The 19018-nt window shown below is 44.3% G+C and overlaps 1 protein-coding gene across 11 annotated transcripts in view; it reads right to left on the reverse strand.

The window, feature by feature from the left end:
* The window catches only part of PRUNE2 (prune homolog 2 with BCH domain), a 289573-nt gene that overhangs the window by 245935 nt on the left and 24620 nt on the right, over nt 1-19018 (reverse strand). For all 11 annotated transcript variants that reach the window (XR_012220026.1, XR_012220025.1, XM_073543795.1 and 8 more), the window contains exon 3: nt 16135-16879. Coding sequence is in view for 9 of the 11 variants with exons in the window: in XM_073543795.1 (XP_073399896.1) it covers nt 16135-16879 (745 nt within the window). In the remaining 2 variants the exon portion in view is untranslated. The remainder of the gene's footprint in view (nt 1-16134; nt 16880-19018) is intronic.

Here is a 19018-nt window from a genome sequence, read left to right on the forward strand (position 1 = left end):
AAAATACAATTTTTTTTATTTTCATGCCCGGGCATTCTAAACTTCTGTGAAGCCCTTGGGGGTTCAAAGTGCTCACCACACATCTAGATAAGTTCCTTAGGGGTTCTCGTTTCCAAAATGGGGTCATTTGTGGGTGTTTCCACTGTTTAGGTACATTAGGGGCTCTCCAAAGGCAACATGACACCCGCAGACCATTCCATCAAAGTCTGCATTCCAAAACGTCACTACTTCCCTTCCGAGCCCTGACGTGTGTCCATACAGTAGTTTTCTCCCACATATGGGGTGTCAGCTTACTCAGGACAAATTGGACAACAACTTTTGGGGTTCAATTTCTCCTGTTACCCTTGGGAAAATAAAAAAATTGGGGAATAATTGATCATGTTTGTGGAAAAAATACGATTTTTTTATTTTCATGCCCTGGCATTATAAACTTCTGTGAAGCCCTTGGGGGTTCAAAGTGCTCACCTCACATCTAGATAAGTTCCTTAGGGGGTCTAGTTTTCAAAATGGGGTCATTTGTGGGGGGTTTCCACTGTTTAGGTACATTAGGGGCTCTCCAAAGGCAACATGACACCCGCAGACCATTCCATCAATGTCTGCATTCCAAAACGTCACTACTTCCCTTCCGATCCCCGACGTGTGCCCATACAGTAGTTTTCTCCCACATATGGGGTATCAGCATACTCAGGACAAATTGGACATCAACTCTTAGGGTCCAATTTCTCCTGTTACCCTTGGGAAAATAAAAAAAATGGTGACTAAAAGATCATGTTTGTGGAAAAAATACAAATTTTTTATTTTCACGCCCTTGGGGGTTCAAAGTTCTCACCACACATCTAGATAAGTTCCTTAGGGGGTCTAATTTCCAAAATGGTGTCATTTGTGGGGGGTTTCCACTGTTTAGGTACATCAGGGGTTTTCCAATCGCGACATGGTGTCCGATCTCAATTCCAGCCAAAAACGTCAAATGGCGCTGCTTCCCTTCCGAGCTCTGCCATGCGCCCAAATAGTGGTTTACCCCCACATGTGGGGTATCAGCATACTCAGGACAAATTGCACAATAACTTTTATGGTCCTGTTACCCTTGGGAAAATAAAAATTGGGGTGAAAAGATCATTTTTGTGGAAAAAATATGATTTTTTAATTGTACCGCTGTACGTTATAAACTTCTGTAGATAAGTTCCTTGGGGGGTCTAGTTTCCAAAATGGGGTCACTTGTAGGGGGTTTCTACTGTTTAGGTACATCAGGGACTCTCCAAACGTGACATGGCGTCCGATCTGAATTCTAGCCAATTTTGCATTGAAAAAGTCAAACGGCGCTCCTTCCATTCTGAGCTCTGCCATGCGCCGAAACAGTCGTTCCCCCCCACAAATCAGGTATCAGCGTACTCAGGACAAATTGCACAATAACTTTTGCAGTCCAATTTCTCCTGTTACCCTTGGTAAAATAAAAAAAATTGAACCTGAAGTATTTTTTTTGTGAAAAAAAGTTAGATGTTCATTTTTTTTTAAATATTCAAAAAAATTCCTGTGACGCACCTAAAGGGTTAATAAACTTCTTGAATGTGGTTTTGAGCACCTTAAGGGGTGCAGTTTTTAGAATGGTGTCACTTTTGGGTATTTTCTATCATATAGACCCCTCAAAGTGGCTTCAAATGTGATGTGGTCCTAAAAATAAAATGGTGTTGTAAAAATGAGAAATCGCTGGTCAACTTTTAACCCTTATAACTTCCTAACAAAAAAAAATTTTGGTTCCAAAATTGTGCTGATGTAAAGTAAACATGTGGGAAATGTTAGTTATCAAGTTTTTTGTGTGCCGTATCTCTGTGATTTAAGGGCATAAAAATTCAAAGTTTAAAAATTGCGAAATTTTCAAAATTTTTGCCAAATTTCCGTTTTTTTCACAAATAAACGCAAGTTATTTGAATGAAATTTTACCACTAACATGAAGTACAATATGTCACGAGAAAACACTGTCAGAATCACCGGGATCCATAGAAGCGTTCCAGAGTTATGACCTCATAAAGGTACAGTGGTCAGAATTGTAAAAATTGGCCCGGTCATGAACGTGCAAACCACCCTTGGGGGTGAAGGGGTTAAATAAATAATTTAAAAAAAAAAATGGTGTGGAGTCCCCACCCCATTTTTGACAACTAGCCTTGCTATAGCTGACAGCTGGGGGCTGCTATTCTCAGGCTGGTGATATTGGCCCCTCCCAACCTAAAAATAGCAGCCAACAGCCACCCAGAAAAGGCACATCTGTAGCATTGGCAAGTGGGGTTCATATTTGTGGGGTTGATTTCAACTTTGTATTGTCAGGTGACATCAAGTCCATGGCTTAGTAATGGAGTGACGCCTATAAGACACCTATCTATTACTAATCCTATAATTGCATTGTAAATAAAGACACAGCAAGTATAAAGCCTTTTATTAGAAATAAAACACAGCTTTCCATTTTTATTTAAAAATAACAAACACAGTTACATGTGATGAATAGATAACCGAGGAGGATAGCAGGGGAATAGACTAGGCAACCAGATAACCAGAGAGGTTGGTAACTTAGCGGATTGCAGAACCCTAAACTGACAACACAACTAGAATTAGCCGTGGGACGTACCTACGATGCCCTAGACGCCTCGGCACAGCCAAAGAATTAACTAAGCCTAAAGAGAGAAAGGGGAAAGCTAAACTGCCCCGGAGTAGAACCCCAAAGGAATAGATAGCCCCGAACATGTATTGCCGGTGAGACAAGATGAGGCACAAAACACAGGCAGAAAATAGAGTAAGCAAATGATGGGGCCCAAACTGTCTAGATAGAACAGGACAGGAAAGGATACTGTCTGCAATCACGCAAAAAACCCTAAGAAAAAATCCAACACGTCTGATATGCAAAAATACTGAGGCCACACGACCTCTCCCCCACTAAATCAGAACTCTGGTGTGAACTGGACGCAAAACAAAAGACACTGATATAACAGGGGATTAGAAATACGGAAAAGACTGACATGAGCTGTGGCATATGGAACAGAGTCCAGCACAGGTCCCAGCAGGGAACAAGGCTGAACTCACACCAGCAAAGCAGAAATCAGAGAAAAGCAAAAAATGGATCAAATGCAAAAAGATTCAAGTAGACAAATAACTTATCTGAAAGATGCAGGACCAAGCAGGTAGGCAAGCAGACTTCCAAAATGCTCAGGAAGAAAACCAAATCACCGGCAACAACTGAGGGAAGGTTGCTCACTTAAATCTCTCCAGTCTGTAACACCTGACCTCCAATCATCCGATTCCTCAGGTGATTGATTTCTGTCAGCCAGACCAGCTCCATTACCAGCAGCAACCACCAGAGGGAGCCCAAACTCAGAAGCCAGGACAAAAGTGTTCACAACAGTTACACTCACCCAACACCTAATTCCACCAAAGCCCTTGCCTCCTGTCATAAAGCTAAAATAAAAAAAACAACAATATCCCTCTCCACTCTGTCGTACTGTCCCATGCCATAATCCATGTCTGGGGGATAAATAGTTGTTTTCAACCTGGAGGGTGCCAAGATGCAACCGCAGTTCAAGCTAAATGACTTCACAGCAGATCACCGTCAGACTTTCAGTGATCTTCTGTGAAGTCACTGAGCTTGAACTGTGGTGACCTCATGACTGACTTTTTACGACAGCTAATGATGACGCTGATGAGGTGTCCATACCTGTGAATGGCAGTGGAAGGTACAGGTTTAGAATTTCCACAGCTCTCACAGCAACTGTGATAGCCATTTTGGGAACAGCAACATCTGAGATACAAAAAAAAATGGCATCGGATGTATCATCTACATGTTAGCTACATATAGGCAAATTTTGTGTCTGCGGTAGAGGATCACTTTAAGAGTTCACTCACATGAGCGATGCTTCTGTCTTCCAAGAGAATTGTTTCAATTATGGTAATGACACTCAGCTCAAACTCTGATCAGACTCTTACTGTTTAACATAGTAACATAGTTTTGAAAGCTGAAGGAAGACCTTATGTCCATCTAGTTCAGCCTATTTTTAGTGCAGCTGTTCTGCATTGTTGATCCTGGGGAAGGCAAAAAACCCACAGAGTAGAAGCCAATTTTCTCCATAGGGAAAGAAAATTCCTTCCCCTAAGCTGGGTCAACCATCTACCTATAATATTCTGTTATTCGTAACCTTCTATACTGTTACTCACAAGAAAAGCATCCATTCCTTTCTTAAATTCATTCAGTGAGTTGGCCATCACCACTTCCTCAAGAAGAGAATTCCAGAGCCTCACTGCTCTTACCGTGAAGAACCCTCTTCTGTGCTGGTGCAGAAATTGTCTTTCCTCCAAACGAACAGAATGCCCCCTTGGTCTTGTCACAGTCCTTGGTACAAACAGTTCATTGGAGAGATCTCTGTATTGCCCTCTGATATACTTGTACATATATATTAAGTCTCCCCTAAGTCTTCTCTTTTCTAGAGTAAATAGACCTAATTTTGATAACCTTTCTGGGTATTGTAGAGAACCAACTCCTTTTATCATTTTAGTAGCACGCCTTTGAACCCTTTCAAGTTCAGTAATGTCTTTCTTGAGCACCGGTGTCCAAAATTGCAAACAATACTCCAAGTGTGGTCTGACGAGTGATTTGTACAGAGGGAGAATTATGTTTTCATCTCGTGTCCCCAGACCTCTTCTAATGCATCCCATGACCTTATTTGCTTTGGTGGCAGCTGCCTGACACTGGGCACTCCAATTTAGCTTCTTATTGACTAAGATGCCTAAGTCTTTTTCCATGTCTGATTTCCCCAGCAGTTTCCCATTTAGTAAGTAATTGTAGCATCTGTTTCTCCTTCCCATGTGCATAACCTTACACTTATCTGTGTTAAACCTCATTTGCCATTTTTCAGCCCAATTCTCCAATTTACTCAAATCTAGAGTTGAGCGAAACGGGTCGAAAAATTTCAAAAGTCGCCGACTTTTGGCAAAGTCGGGTTTCATGAAACGAAACCCGACCCTAGGATGAGGTCGGCCACGAGGTCGGCGACTTACGCGCCAAAGTCGCGTTTCAAAAGTTTGTTTTGCGCTCTTTTTCAGCAAATCAGGATCCACGGACACTGTGGGCAACGTGATGACATAGGCACGGGTCACCACCATCTTTCAGAAGGGCATGCAAGTGATTGGCTTGCTTTGGTGGGCGTCACAGGGGTTATAAAAGGGCATGCACGCCGACCGCCATCTTACTTCTGCCGATCTTAGCATAGGGAGAGGTTGCTGCTGCTGATTCTGTAGGGAGAGCGTTAGGCAGGGAAGAAGAAAAAAAAACTGCTTCTGCTGCTAGCGATTTTGCCTGTACAACACACCAGTCACTGTGTGTGCAGTGCAAGGGGAGGCTATATTGTGGTGGATCAGCGGTGTTAGTTGTTAGGCTGCCTTCTAAGGCTTCCTGACAGCTGCATTGCTGTTTACCCACTGCTCTGCAAACTGCTTTTTTAAAAGCAATCCCAATTTTTTTTTTTGTCCTGCTGAGGTACTGAGCGTGCATTTTTTCACACCATACAGCGGTGTACGCTCCTCACACAGTACCGTGTAACCGTGTATCACAGCCACAGTGAAGCTATCTGTGTGTCACTCTGTGAGAATAAGTCGAGGACATGTTCCGTTCTTACAGACCTGCACCTACTAGTTTTGTCTAGCTTTCAAACAGTTAAATATATTTGCTGTTTGATCACATTCAAAACTATAGAGAGACAGTGTGTGTCAGTCCGTATACTTAAAAAACACGGAGCTTGACAATTTTACGTATACCGGACAGCCGTGTACGTGCACGCTCCTCTCAGTACCGTGTAACGGCTGTTATCACGGCCACAGTGAAGCTATCTGTGTGTCACTGTGGAAGGATAAGTGGAGGACTTGTTCCGTTCTTACAGACCTACACTCTAGGGAGATTCCTATTCTGCCCAATTCTACATACACCTTGTAGTTTGTGATACACTAGCCAATTTCTGCCTGTGACATAGCGCTCTGATATTCAGTGGGCCTCACACAATCCAAAAGTGTCCAGTGTCCACTAGTGTGTGCAGAAATTCAAAATCTCCCTTATCCTGTAGTCACTTTTTTCACACCTGTGCCATCGAGCCTGTGACATAGCGCTCTGATATTCAGTGGGCCTCACACAATCCATAAGTGTCCAGTGTCCACAAGTGTGTGCAGAAATTCAAAATCTCTGTGATCCTGTAGTCACTTTTTTCACACCTGTGCCATCGAGCCTGTGACATAGCGCTCTGATATTCAGTGGGCCTCACACAATCCAAAAGTGTCCAGTGTCCACTAGTGTGTGCAGAAATTCAAAATCTCCCTTATCCTGTAGTCACTTTTTTCACACCTGTGCCATCGAGCCTGTGACATAGCGCTCTGATATTCAGTGGGCCTCACACAATCCAAAAGTGTCCAGTGTCCACTAGTGTGTGCAGAAATTCAAAATCTCCCTTATCCTGTAGTCACTTTTTTCACACCTGTGCCATCGAGCCTGTGACATAGCGCTCTGATATTCAGTGGGCCTCACACAATCCAAAAATGTCCAGTGTCCACTAGTGTGTGCAGAAATTCAAAATCTCCCTTATCCTGTAGTCACTTTTTTCACACCTGTGCCATCGAGCCTGTGACATAGCGCTGTGATATTCAGTGGGCCTCACACAATCCATAAGTGTCCAGTGTCCACAAGTGTGTGCAGAAATTCAAAATCTCCCCTGTCCTATAGACACCTTGTACCTTGTTTTACATTACTATATAGTTTGTTGGATTTTGTCTACATTTCTACAAAAAATGAGGAAGGCTGGTGGAAGAGGCCGTGGAATTGGGCGGGGGTTGGCAGCTGATAATGATGGTGTTGGTGGTGGATCTGATGGTAGTGGCAAGAGCAAAATAGGACCGAATGCAGGAGGTGTTGAGCCTGCGTCATCGTCTGGCTCCATAAGGCTTCGAAGGCTTAGTTTTCTAGGAGTTGGCAAACCGCTTTTAAAGCCAGAGCATCAGGAAAAAGTTTTGTCTTACATTGCTGACGCAGCCTCCAGCTCTATCGCCTCCTCTTCTGAAGTTGTAAAAAGTAAAAGCACTGAGTCATCATTGGAGGCTCATGTTCATGAACCACACCTTTCCTTGTGTCCTTCTCCCCAACCAAGATTGAAGGATGACGCAGGCCATACTACTGATTACTCCATGGAGCTGTTTTCACATACCATGCCTGGATTATCAAGTGAAATGGTGAATTACCCAGGCCAAGATGAATCTGACATGGAGTGCACTGATGCACAGCCGCTGATAGATGATTCTGCTGGTACATTCACTCAGAGCACTACATTGTCCTCGCAGTGTACAGAGCCAGATTCTGACCCTGATGAGACTCAGGTGCCCCTTCCCGCACACTATACCACCATACACGGTGACACAGAGGAAGGTGCACATGACATTGAAGAGGAGGTGATGGATGACCCAGTTGTTGACCCAGATTGGCATCCATTGGGGGAAGAGGGTGCTGCTTCCAATAGCTCAGATGAGGAGCATCCACAGCAGACATCGACATCGCAACAGCTGTTATCTGGCAGGCCCGGAGCACTCCAAAGACAGGTTCCAAAAATCAAAAGAGTTGCTGGACAGCTTGTCCAGAGGGTCAAAAGATCACAGCGTGCTAGGCCGCAAAATGTCTGCCAAAGTAGGAAGAGTGCAGTGTGGCACTTTTTTGAACAAAATCCTCATGATCAGGCCAAGGTTATCTGTAAGAAGTGCGCAAAGACCTTTAGCCGAGGGAAAAATCTGAAAAATTTGAATACCAGTTGCATGCTTAGACATTTAACCACCATGCATTTGCAAGCGTGGACACAACACCAAACCTCAAGTGCCACATGTGCAACTGATCACAAAGAAGGTAGTCAGCAACGCTACATTGTTTCCCCCACTGTAAGCCCACCGGTTAGCACAGCAGCAAATGTTGAGGTGTCGTTGCAAGGTCACAGCAGTCAGGGAATCCCACTGTTATATCAACGAAATACTGAATCTAGGCCATCAGAAATAACACCAACTCCATCACCATCATCAACCCTCTCTCAGTCCGCCCTGTCCACCGCTACTTCCACCATATGCAGCTCTCAAGTCCAGCTCACCCTCCCAGACACTATGAGTAGGTCAAGAAAGTACTCAGTCTCTCATCCGCGTACACTGGGTTTGAACGCCCACATTGCCAAACTAATCTCGTTTGAGATGATGCCCTATCGGTTGGTGGAAAGCGCAGCTTTCCGCGAACTCATGGCCTATGCAGTACCACGCTATGACCTACCCAGTCGCCACTTCTTCTCTCGCAAAGCCATCCCAGCCCTCCACCATCATGTAAAAGACCGCATTGTCCATGCACTCAAGCAGTCAGTGAGTGGAAAGGTGCACCTCACAACTGATGCAGGGTCCAGTCGGCATGGCCAGGGACGTTACGTGTCCATCACTGCGCACTGGGTTAATGTGGTGGATGCAGGGTCCACAGGGGACAGCGGTGGTGGGACAGTGCTGCCTAGCCCACGGTATAGGAAACAGTTGGCTGTAGGCGTTCCACCCTCCTCCTCCTCCTCCAGAAGTGAAAGCTCGTCCACAGAGCGCAGTCGTACGAGCACTCCATCTGCAGCTGCCACTGTTGCACACGATGTGTCCCCCTATCGAGCAGCTAGTGGAAAGCGTCAGCAGGCTGTGTTGCAGATGATGTGTTTGGGCGACAGACACACCGCCGAGGTGCTGGCCGAGTACTTGAAGCGACAAACTGAGTCATGGCTGGGCAGTGTACATCTTGAGGCAGGCAAGGTAGTTAGTGATAACGGCCGTAATTTTGTGGCAGCCATAGCCCTTTCAAAACTCAGCCACATACCTTGCTTGGCTCACACCTTGAACCTGGTGGTGCAGTGCTTCCTCAAAAATTATCCTGAGTTAACAGCCCTGCTCCAGAAGGTGCGAAGACTGTGCGCGCACATCCGCCGGTCGCCTGTACACTCCGTTCATATGCAGAAGCTGCAGCGATTGCTCCACCTTCCCAACCACCGCCTCATTATCGACATTGCAACAAGGTGGAACTCCACACTGCACATGGTGGAGCGGCTGTGCGAGCAGAGGCAGGCCATAATGCATTTGTGGGAGGATACACGGCCAGGCACTTTGAGAGCAGACATGGAGTTGACAGGTGTGCAGTGGTCGAAGCTGAAAGACCTCTGTAAAGTCCTTCAGTGTTTTGAGGAATGCACATGGCTGGTAAGCGCAGACGACGCCATCCTAAGCATGAGCATCCCACTTATGCGTCTGCTCATGCAAACTTTGACGCACCTTAAGGAGGAGGCGTCTGCAGCCAATGTTGATGAGGAGGAAGAGCAGGAGGGAATCCTTGATGACATTCAGCCATTGTCTGCTCAGGGACCTCTCCTGGACGAGGTGGAGGAAGAAGAGGAGGAGGAGGATGATGATGGGGATGATTACATAGGGGAGGAGGATGCATCTCGTGGGGCAAGTGAAAATGTTGGCGTGGCAAGGTCTGGTACAGGGTTTGTGCGTGACTGGAGGGATGTGGATTTGCCAGAAAGTGCTCCTCCAACCAGCACTCGCAGTGCATCATTGACACCGGGAACATTGGCCCACATGTCAGATTATGCCTTGCAGATCCTAAAAAGGGACCCCCGCATTGCCAAAATGATGAACGATGACGACTACTGGTTGGCCAGCATCCTGGATCCACGCTGTAAAGGCAAATTACAAAACATCATGCCACAGGAGAACCTTGACCTAATATTGGCTAATAAACAAGCAACTCTGGTAAATCGGTTGCTTGAGGCATTCCCAGCACACAGCAGCGGTGATGGTTCTCACACGAGCCGTACGGGCCGGGGGCAGCTTGGCAGAGGTGTTCATGGTGCACACAGCAGAAGTGGCGTTGGAGACAGGGGTTTCATGACAATGTTGTGGACTGATTTTTCAAGTACCGCTCACACAACTGGTAATACTGCATCGATGGAAAGTGACAGGAGACAGCAGTTGTCAACTATGGTTACAAACTACTTTTCCTCCCATATCGATGTTCTCCCACACAGGTCATTCCCCTTTGACTATTGGGCCGCTAAACTGGACACCTGGCCTGAATTGGCACAATATGCCTTACAGGAGCTCGCTTGCCCAGCTGCAAGTATGCTATCGGAAAGAGTCTTCAGTGCAGCTGGATCAATCCTGACAGAAAAAAGGACCTGTCTGTCAACCCAAAATGTGGATGATCTAACCTTCATTAAAATGAACCATGCATGGGTTTCCAAGGATTTTGTCCCACCTTCCCCTGATGACACATAGGGTGACAGAAAAATGGCTTGCTTTGGTCCACCTCTTCCTGGGACTTGACCTATTTCGCCTTTTGCATCAGCTGAATGTCCAACATCAACATATGCCACTTTCAAAAACTCCCTAACTGTGCTGCCTCCCCCCCATGGCCGGGGTCACCACCTAGCGCACGACACCGTGCGAGTGCCGTTGCCCTGGACAGGTGGGTAGGCCGACTCTTGGGTACGGGCACTGGCACAGGGTCCCTCATAGTGCAATCAAGTGTCTCTGACGGTGGTGGTGCACACCCGCCGTCAGACACACCGCCGTACTATGAGGGGCCCAGTGCCAGTACCGACGCCCACGAGTGGGCCCCCCTTGCTTGGGCAGGGCCCCAGCATTTGCAATCTTTACCTCTCCCTGCTCCTCCGCTGTGTAGTCTGGGCCGTCAAATCCATACTGTGCCTGACACCGTCTGAGCCTGCCTCCTGATGTATAGACATATATTTTCAATGTGTACGCTCTCCATACATGTTATCCGGGGATACGGTACCCTTTCTCACCTTTGTGCAATCACGTGCAATCCATACTGGGCCTAACACCATCTGAGCCTGCCTCCTGATGTATTGACATATATTTTGAATGTGTACGCTATCCATACATGTTATCCGGAGATACGGTACCCTTTCTCACCTTTGTGCAATCACGTGTAATCCATACTGGGCGTGAGAACGGCTGGCGAGCTGTTAAGCAAGCTACAGCACCTGTGGTTTGCACACGTAAGTTTTTCATTTTTTCAGGAATGACGGTTAGGCCTAATTCAGGAACTGCGGTTGACCTGCACTTACTGGGAAATCATCGTTCGCGGGTAATAATTGTAATCAGTGATCCCCATCACTAACGTTGTTCAGCGGGTTATCTGCACCTGTAAGCGACAAACGCTGGCCTTTTCAGTGCAGCGCACATGCAGCCACGGACATGTAAGGGCATGACACACCAGTTATTGGCCAATCTCATGTGCCAGAGCCTCACGTGTCCCTCTAGTAAGCCGGACTCGGACCGCGGGGCATGACGGAGTCTCGTTCGTTAACGGAATTAAGCTTGCAATGTGTGCATCTTTTCTGTAGCTGGCATGGTTGAGGTTTCCCAGGTGGACTCGAATTTAACCGTAGGGTTCGGCCCACCCGCCATCAGACACACCACCACACTATCAGGGGCCCTGTGCCAGTGCCGTCGCCAATGAATGGGCCCCCCCTGCTTGCTCAGCATCACAGCACTTGCAAGGTTGAAATACTGTGCAGTGAGATGGAAGATGGGGACGACGAGGAGTCCAGACTAGTACAGGGATTCCCTAGCGAGGAGACTTATTTGATTGTTTTCAATGTTGGGACAGCAATTTTTGGGGAGCACTATACTCTGGAGAATGATAGATGGGGCCCACCATACACTGGAACATTCCAAAGGTGGACATCAGACACTGGAGCAGCATTTACAGGGCCCATTATACACTAGAGCATTAGAAATGGGGCCCATTATGTTTGGAGCATTATTTGGGCCCATAAGACAGTGGGGCTTCATCCATGGGGACCAACATATACTGTAGCATTATGTGGAGCTCATCATGTACTGTTTCAAACATTATATGGGACCAATGATTCTGTATAGAGAAATAGATGGGCCTCGTCATGAGATGTAAAAAGTGAAGTATTTTTCATTGTACTATACCGCTATTTCTCTGCCGTATCGGAGCATGATGAGTTGTGGTATGTGTTAAAGGGGCGCTCTTTCGCCCAGGGCACATGAAAACCTGGAGCCAGCCCTACCCCCCCACAACTTTCACCAAATAACCCCCATTTTTCAGTGCGTAACTTGTATTATGAAGTTAATTAAGGTTGACAAGCTTAAGTAAGAAGAATTGATGCTTTTGGCATTCAAATGGGCACTGTAGGTGTGTTTCCTGTCCTCCTCTCACTGCCGGCTTTTATTCCCCATTGACTTACATTGGGTTTCGTGTTTCGGGACGACCCCGACTTTTCCCTATAATCGGCCGATCTTGCTCGACCCGACTTTTGGAAAAGTAGGGTTTCACGAAACGAAACTCGACCCTAAAAAACCAAAAGTCGCTCAACTCTACTCAAATCTGTCTGTAGCTGCAAACTGTCCTCCTTTGTGTTAACTACCTAACATAGTTTTGTATCATCTGCAAATACTGATATTTTACTGTGTAAGCCATCCACTAGATCATTAATAAATATATTAAATAGTAGGGGGCCAATACAGAACCCTGTGGTACCCCACTAGCAACCCTGGCCCGATCTGAGTATGCACCATTAATAACCACTCTTTGTTTTCTATCACTAAGCCAGCTACCTACCCATCTACACACATATTCCCCTAGCCCAAGCTTTCTCATCTTACTTACCAATCTTTTATGTGGGACAGTGTCAAATGCTTTAGAGAAGTCGAGATAAACGACATCCAATGATTCTCCTTGGTCCATTTGAGAGCTTACATCCTCATAGAAGCTGATCAGGTTAGTTTGACAGGAGCGATCCTTCATAAATCCATGTTGATATGGAGTTAAACATTTATTAACATTGAGATATTCCATAATGGTATCCCTTAGAAACCGTTCAAAAATTTTACCCAAAACAAATGTTAAGCTTACCGGCCTAAAGTTTCCAGGTTCCCTTTTACACCCCTTTTTGAATATTGGTACCACATTTGCTTGCCGCCAATCAAAAGGAACAGACCCTGTTTCTATAGAGTCTTTAAATATAAGGAATAGAGGCCTGTCTATCACATTACTTAACCCCCTTAATACCCGAGGGTGAATGCCATCAGGGCCTGGTGATTTGTCAATTTTAATCTTACTAAGGCGGTTCTGCACTTCTTCCTGGGTTAGGCAGGTAATACTTAATGGGGAGTTTACATTATCACTCTGCGTTTCCCCTGGCAAATCGTTTTCCTGTGTGAACACTGTTGAGAAAAAAGTATTAAAAACATTTGCTTTTCCCACATCGCTCTCTATGATTTCACCCTCGTTCTTTAAAGGGCCAACACCATCAATTTTAATCTTTTTACTGTTTATATAATTAAAGAATAGTTTGGGATTTGTTTTACTTTCCTTAGCAATGAGTCTCTCATTTTCCACTCTTGCTAAATGTATTTGTTTTTTACACATTTTATTTTTTTCTCTATAACTTTTGAATGCTTCTTCATTGCCTTTTTTTCATTTTCGTAACCCCCTTCCAGGGCACCTTACTGAAGGACAAGTGGAATTGTATTATATTATATTATATTATTCTCTCATTCATTCTCGTCTGGACTATTGTAACTCTCTACTAATCGGTCTCCCTGTTACCAAACTCTCCCCTCTCCAATCTGTCTTGCATGCTGCAGCCACGATCATATTCCTCACCAATTGTTATGCTGATGCCTCTACCTTGTATCAGTCATTACACTGGTTACCCATGCACTCCAGAATCCAGTACAAACTTATTACTTTCACCCACAAAGCACTCCATGGCTTAACATCACCCTAATTCTCCTCTCTCATCTCAGCCTACCACCCTACCCGTGCCCTCCGTTCTGCTAATGACCTGAGGTTAACATGGCTCAATAATCAGAACCTCCCACTCCCGTCTCCAAGACTTTTCACGTGCTGCGCCAATTCTTTGGAATGCACTACCCAGGTTAATTCGATTAATCCCCAATCTCCACAGTTTTAAGTGTGCCCTAAAAACACATTTGTTTAGACTGGTCTAATGCCTCAACGCATTAACCTAACTATCCCTGTGTTGCCCATTCAAAATTTTTACCATAACCAGGTTCCTCGTATCATGTTCTCACATGCTTTATAAATTTAATAGCTCTTTGTGTCTGTACCGTTACATACTTAGGCTGATAACCGGTTCATGCAGCATTACATGAACACCCGATTCTTACACTTTGGCTGGTCGGAACAATAAAAGCAATTGTTACCATCCACATTTTGTGTCTCCCCTTTTTCCTCATAGATTGTAAGCTTGTGAGCAGGGCCCTCATTCCTCTTTATATCTGTTTTGATCTATGTGTTTATTGTTATGCTGTAATGTCTATTGTCTGTACAAGTCCCCTCTAAAATGTAAAGTGCTGCGGAATACGTTGGCACTATAGAAATGAAATTATTTGTTATTATTATTATTATTATTATTATTATTGTTATTCCATCTGACTTGGTAAAACATGTTGTTCATATAATCTTGATGAGCTGAGGATTGGATTTAGAACTCTGTGTACACTCGCTCGGAAAGGCCAACAAGGCCATCCCCATATAAAGAAGTCTCATAAGCTGTAGACAAAGGTGGCTTTATAGACAACATATTCCTTGTAAAAAGATGATGTGCTATTTGTGTGAATTCTTATTCTTAGACAATAGCCTATAATTTGTTATGAGAACATGGTAGAGATTTTACTGGATCTTGATTGCTGCCATTCTCTTGAGACCTCACGTAGCCACACTTCTTTTAATCTTTATTTTGTTTAGCTATAAAATATGCTTACTTACTGTGCAGTTGTAATGCAAATTTGCATTTTTTCCTCTTTGTACCAGTAAATAAAAAACATTACAAACCCTTTCCTACATTTTAGGAAATCTGATAATCTTATATCATGACACATCATTTGTTATATGTCACAAGTGCACATTACGTATGAACATTGTTGGGGAAATAGCACTGCCCTAAGGACGGGCAAGTTTTCATTTTTATGCTTCTGTTTGTCCCTTCTTTTTCCAAGAGCCGATGGGTGCCTTAATTAACATTTGGGCAGGATCATGATGCTGAAATTCTACTGTCAGTGATTGATAGCAGCATTTAAGAGGCCAACAGCAGCTTATCACTGCTGTTAAAGCTGATGTCAGCTATATAATCTAGCCAGCATCTGCCTTCTGTAGAGGGAGTTCTCCCTCTGAGTCAACTTCAAGTCTCTAACATGCTCCATGACAAATATATCTGTCACGGAGCTTGAAGGGGATGAAATTTTATGACAATTTTTATTTCTGCCTCTACCCTATCCTCTTTCTTGAGCTCTGTGTTCAATTTCCAATTTTTTTCTGTAGATCCTTTTGTTCTCCATTTACATAATCCACAACACTTATAAGTTAACATCAGTTTTCGTAGCTGACATGCCACAAAGTAGCTTGTGTGCTTGTTACCATGGTAGTTAAGCCCCCGTTACACACTGCAATATCGCTATCAATATCGCTGTAAAGTCACCGATTTTGTGACGTTGCAGCGATATTGCTAGCGATATCGCTGCGTGTGATACTTACCTCCGACCGGCTCCCCCGCTGGTTATCGCTGATCGCGCGAGAAGCTCCTGGACCATTCCTCGTCGGTCACTTCCTGCGGCGCTTCCTGTGGCGCCGACGAGCGATGCGTGGACGCGGGCGGGAGGACGCAGGATCGCCGCGTCTGACATGTAAGTAGCGACCCCCGTCCCCAGCGATGTCGCTGGTGAGATCTGCCTGTGTGGCAGCTCACTAGCGACCACCTAGCGATGCACCAGCGATCCTGACCGCGTCATATCGCTGGTCGGGATCGCTGGTGCATCGCTAGGTGTAACAGTACCCTTACACCTATGGTTGTGGTATTTTCTTGAAAAGTTAGGTATGTTCGAAATGATCCTTGACTGATGATCTAATGTGTATGGGGACCTCACAAATCTTTCCCTATGAGAGGAAAAAAAAGGGTCCGACAGATTCCTAGTCACCTTACCATAAAATAAGCATACACACTTTGCAACACTATGTAATGTAACTAAAAAAAGCATATATCCTACCTTTCATCAGCAGCAGCCATAGAAGCACTAGCAGTTGACAGATCCTTGGCAAGTGCGCCATCTTCTGAATGAAGCTTTAACGGTAGCCATGCTTCTTGTGACTTGAACAGATGATCTATTTCTCTCCGTGCTTTGGTGGCACTCTCGTCTAGTTTACACAGTTCAAAGCTTTCCTCAAGGTCTGTGTCATCAGTTTCCCTAAATGTCTGATATTCCTCCTGTCTTTCAGATGCCATATATAAAATCTCTCCCAAGTCTTTATCACAATCTGCCGTTTCTGCTCTGCAGAAAATGTCTTCAGGTGAGGTATCGGAGGCCTCCGTCTGGCTCAGTATTATACTCCAGCTGTGCTCATGTTCTGAGATTTCATCTGATTTCTTTTTACTCTCTCTCCTTTGAGGTAAGATAGAATAAGTTTTTTCTCCCAATTGAAAGGATTGGAATCCGGATCCGAGATTCATTTGCTTTTCACTTCCATTTGTCATGGAGATTGACTGAAATGTATCTGGAGACTCCACTGAATAAGCTGTATCCGACATTGTTTGCTGAGGCACCACACCAGTGGTACTGAATGAAAAAATGTGTATTTTACTTTCAGATGCCACCGTACTAGGGAATTTGGTCTCCACGCTTCTGCTATCTGACCCATCTATGGCCGGATAAACAGGATCTTTGCTATCTACTGCCAAGTCTACTCTAATGTCATGTTTCTGTTTCCAAACCTTTACTAGAAGTCCACTGGTTTCTAGAAAGGAAAACAAAATACATAGTCAAATGAAAAGATGTGGCCTGTTAGAACCTCTAAAGGATAATTTCCATAAATTGCACCATAAACTGCTCATCTCTACACATTGGAATTTACACCATGTCGTTGTCATGATCCAGTCCAAAGTTTGTTTTCTGCTGTCTTCTCTTTGGACTGGTCATGCAGGAGTTAATCCCCTCTGCCTCATTCTGGAGCTGGCTGGGCTATTTCAGTCCTCTGCAGCCTGCGGGCCAGCATCAGCTATACTGCAAGCTTCCAAGCTAGTGCCTCTGACCTGTATTCCTTTAGTGTTCTTTCTGCCCCGATTCACGGGACTTGTGTATGACTTGGCTGGATCTCTGGACTCTGCTTCTGGTATTTCTGTTTATGATACCATGCTTTCCGACTGGCTTTTGACCCTCTGGCTTGTACCCTGACAACGGCTTACGTCTTATGTTTCTGATACCACTTTCCTGGTAGGTCCTGACTTCTCGCTCGTCCCTGACTACGCACTTGCTTTCTCCCTTGGTTCTTCTGCTCCTGACAGATGCTGACTTTGGCTAGTGTGACCACTCTTTCGTTACCTGTGACACCTGTGCTGTTGCTCTGTGTTACTACGCTGTGTGTGCAACCTCTCTTCCCTCACCAGCACCCCCTGGTGGAAATTGCACTATACTGCGCTGCAGCAGCACGTTACAGTTGTGCTATGTGCTCAAGTTCTCTGCAATGATTGGTAATCTGTATACTGAATCAATTGTTAAGATACTATCTATACTGGGAAGCATAGATTTGTAATAGAAATTTGATCCCCTGCATTTAGGCTATGTTCACAGTTTGCATTTTTGCTGCGTTTTGTTCTGCAGGTAAAACAAAACCTGCTCTCTTGGTAGTAAAGAGTCAATTTAAAAAAACAGGTTTTGCTGCATTTTTCATGCTCATACAGTTTAATGCCTGTTGTTCCTGAGTTTTCTCTACCAAAAACACAGCAAACCCTGATACCTACATTTTTACTGCGTTTTTGCACTTACTCATTGCTTTCTATGGGTGAAGAAACGCTGCAAAAATACTGAAAGAAGTGACATGCAGCAGTTTTCTAATTCAGTCAGGAAAAAAAAAAACTGTGCATGAGATACCTGAAATCTCATAGCTTTTGCTGGTACTGTAAAACGCATCTTTTAATTTACATTAAAAATCCCCAGCAAAAACACAACGTGTGAACATAGCCTAAGATTTCACTTTTAGTTACTGTTTAAATGTCCTCCTAGTTGCAGTTTAACAGGAGGATATGACGGATCTGTTATGATCTGTTATGCAAAGTTAGTAGATGTCATTGACTTATCATAGGTCCGCCAGGTTTTTGTCAGGTCTCCATTTCTGATTATAATAGTGTAGTAGCTAAGATATTTGGCCCTTCAGAATTCAATGCAAATGGCACAGGATTAAAGGGGTTATCCTACTTTTAAGAAAATAAATAAAACAGCCGTAAATATCAAAAAATCCAGCACTTCCAATCTGGTGGTCCTATTTGTCTTTAATCAAAAGCGCCCAGAATGAAACCGCTGCAATCAATCAGTGAAAACAGCTGTTACTGGCCAAACTTTACAGGCCTCACCACACATCATTGTGCCATGATGCCACTAGTACTGTGCATTTCTGCTGCAGCCACTGATTGACTGTATGGTCACATGCTATTTGTAAGCAAAGACAAGGAGGACTACCACAGTGTTAGTGGTGGTTGGTCGAGGGAAGGCAAGTAGTAGTTTTTTTTTTATAACATTTGTATCTGTTGAATAATGAAAAGATGTGAGCCTCTCTGCACATTTAAAATTTTGGAATGTATGTCCTCATTTTCATGGAAGTGATAAGACTACTTTCTCACTTACAATTGGTTAAGTCATATTCATAGGAAATTATATATACATTTTTTGGGATGAAGACATCAGCAGTGGTGCCCCAAGAAAAAAATATTTGTTGCTATAAAGATAGTTAATTATAGAATTGAATTTTATTTTTCCTAAATATCATGGTAAATGCATTATTAACTTTATTTTGATACAGATGTAAATACTTATGTCCCCCCAAAAATTGAGAAAAGTATTCAAGGAGTGATACCTTTATTGGCTAACCAGAGAAATTATA

Source organism: Dendrobates tinctorius, unplaced genomic scaffold (assembly GCF_039654945.1).
Source record: "Dendrobates tinctorius isolate UK_male_01 unplaced genomic scaffold, ASM3965494v1 ptg000134l, whole genome shotgun sequence".
Classification (NCBI taxonomy): domain Eukaryota; kingdom Metazoa; phylum Chordata; class Amphibia; order Anura; family Dendrobatidae; genus Dendrobates; species Dendrobates tinctorius.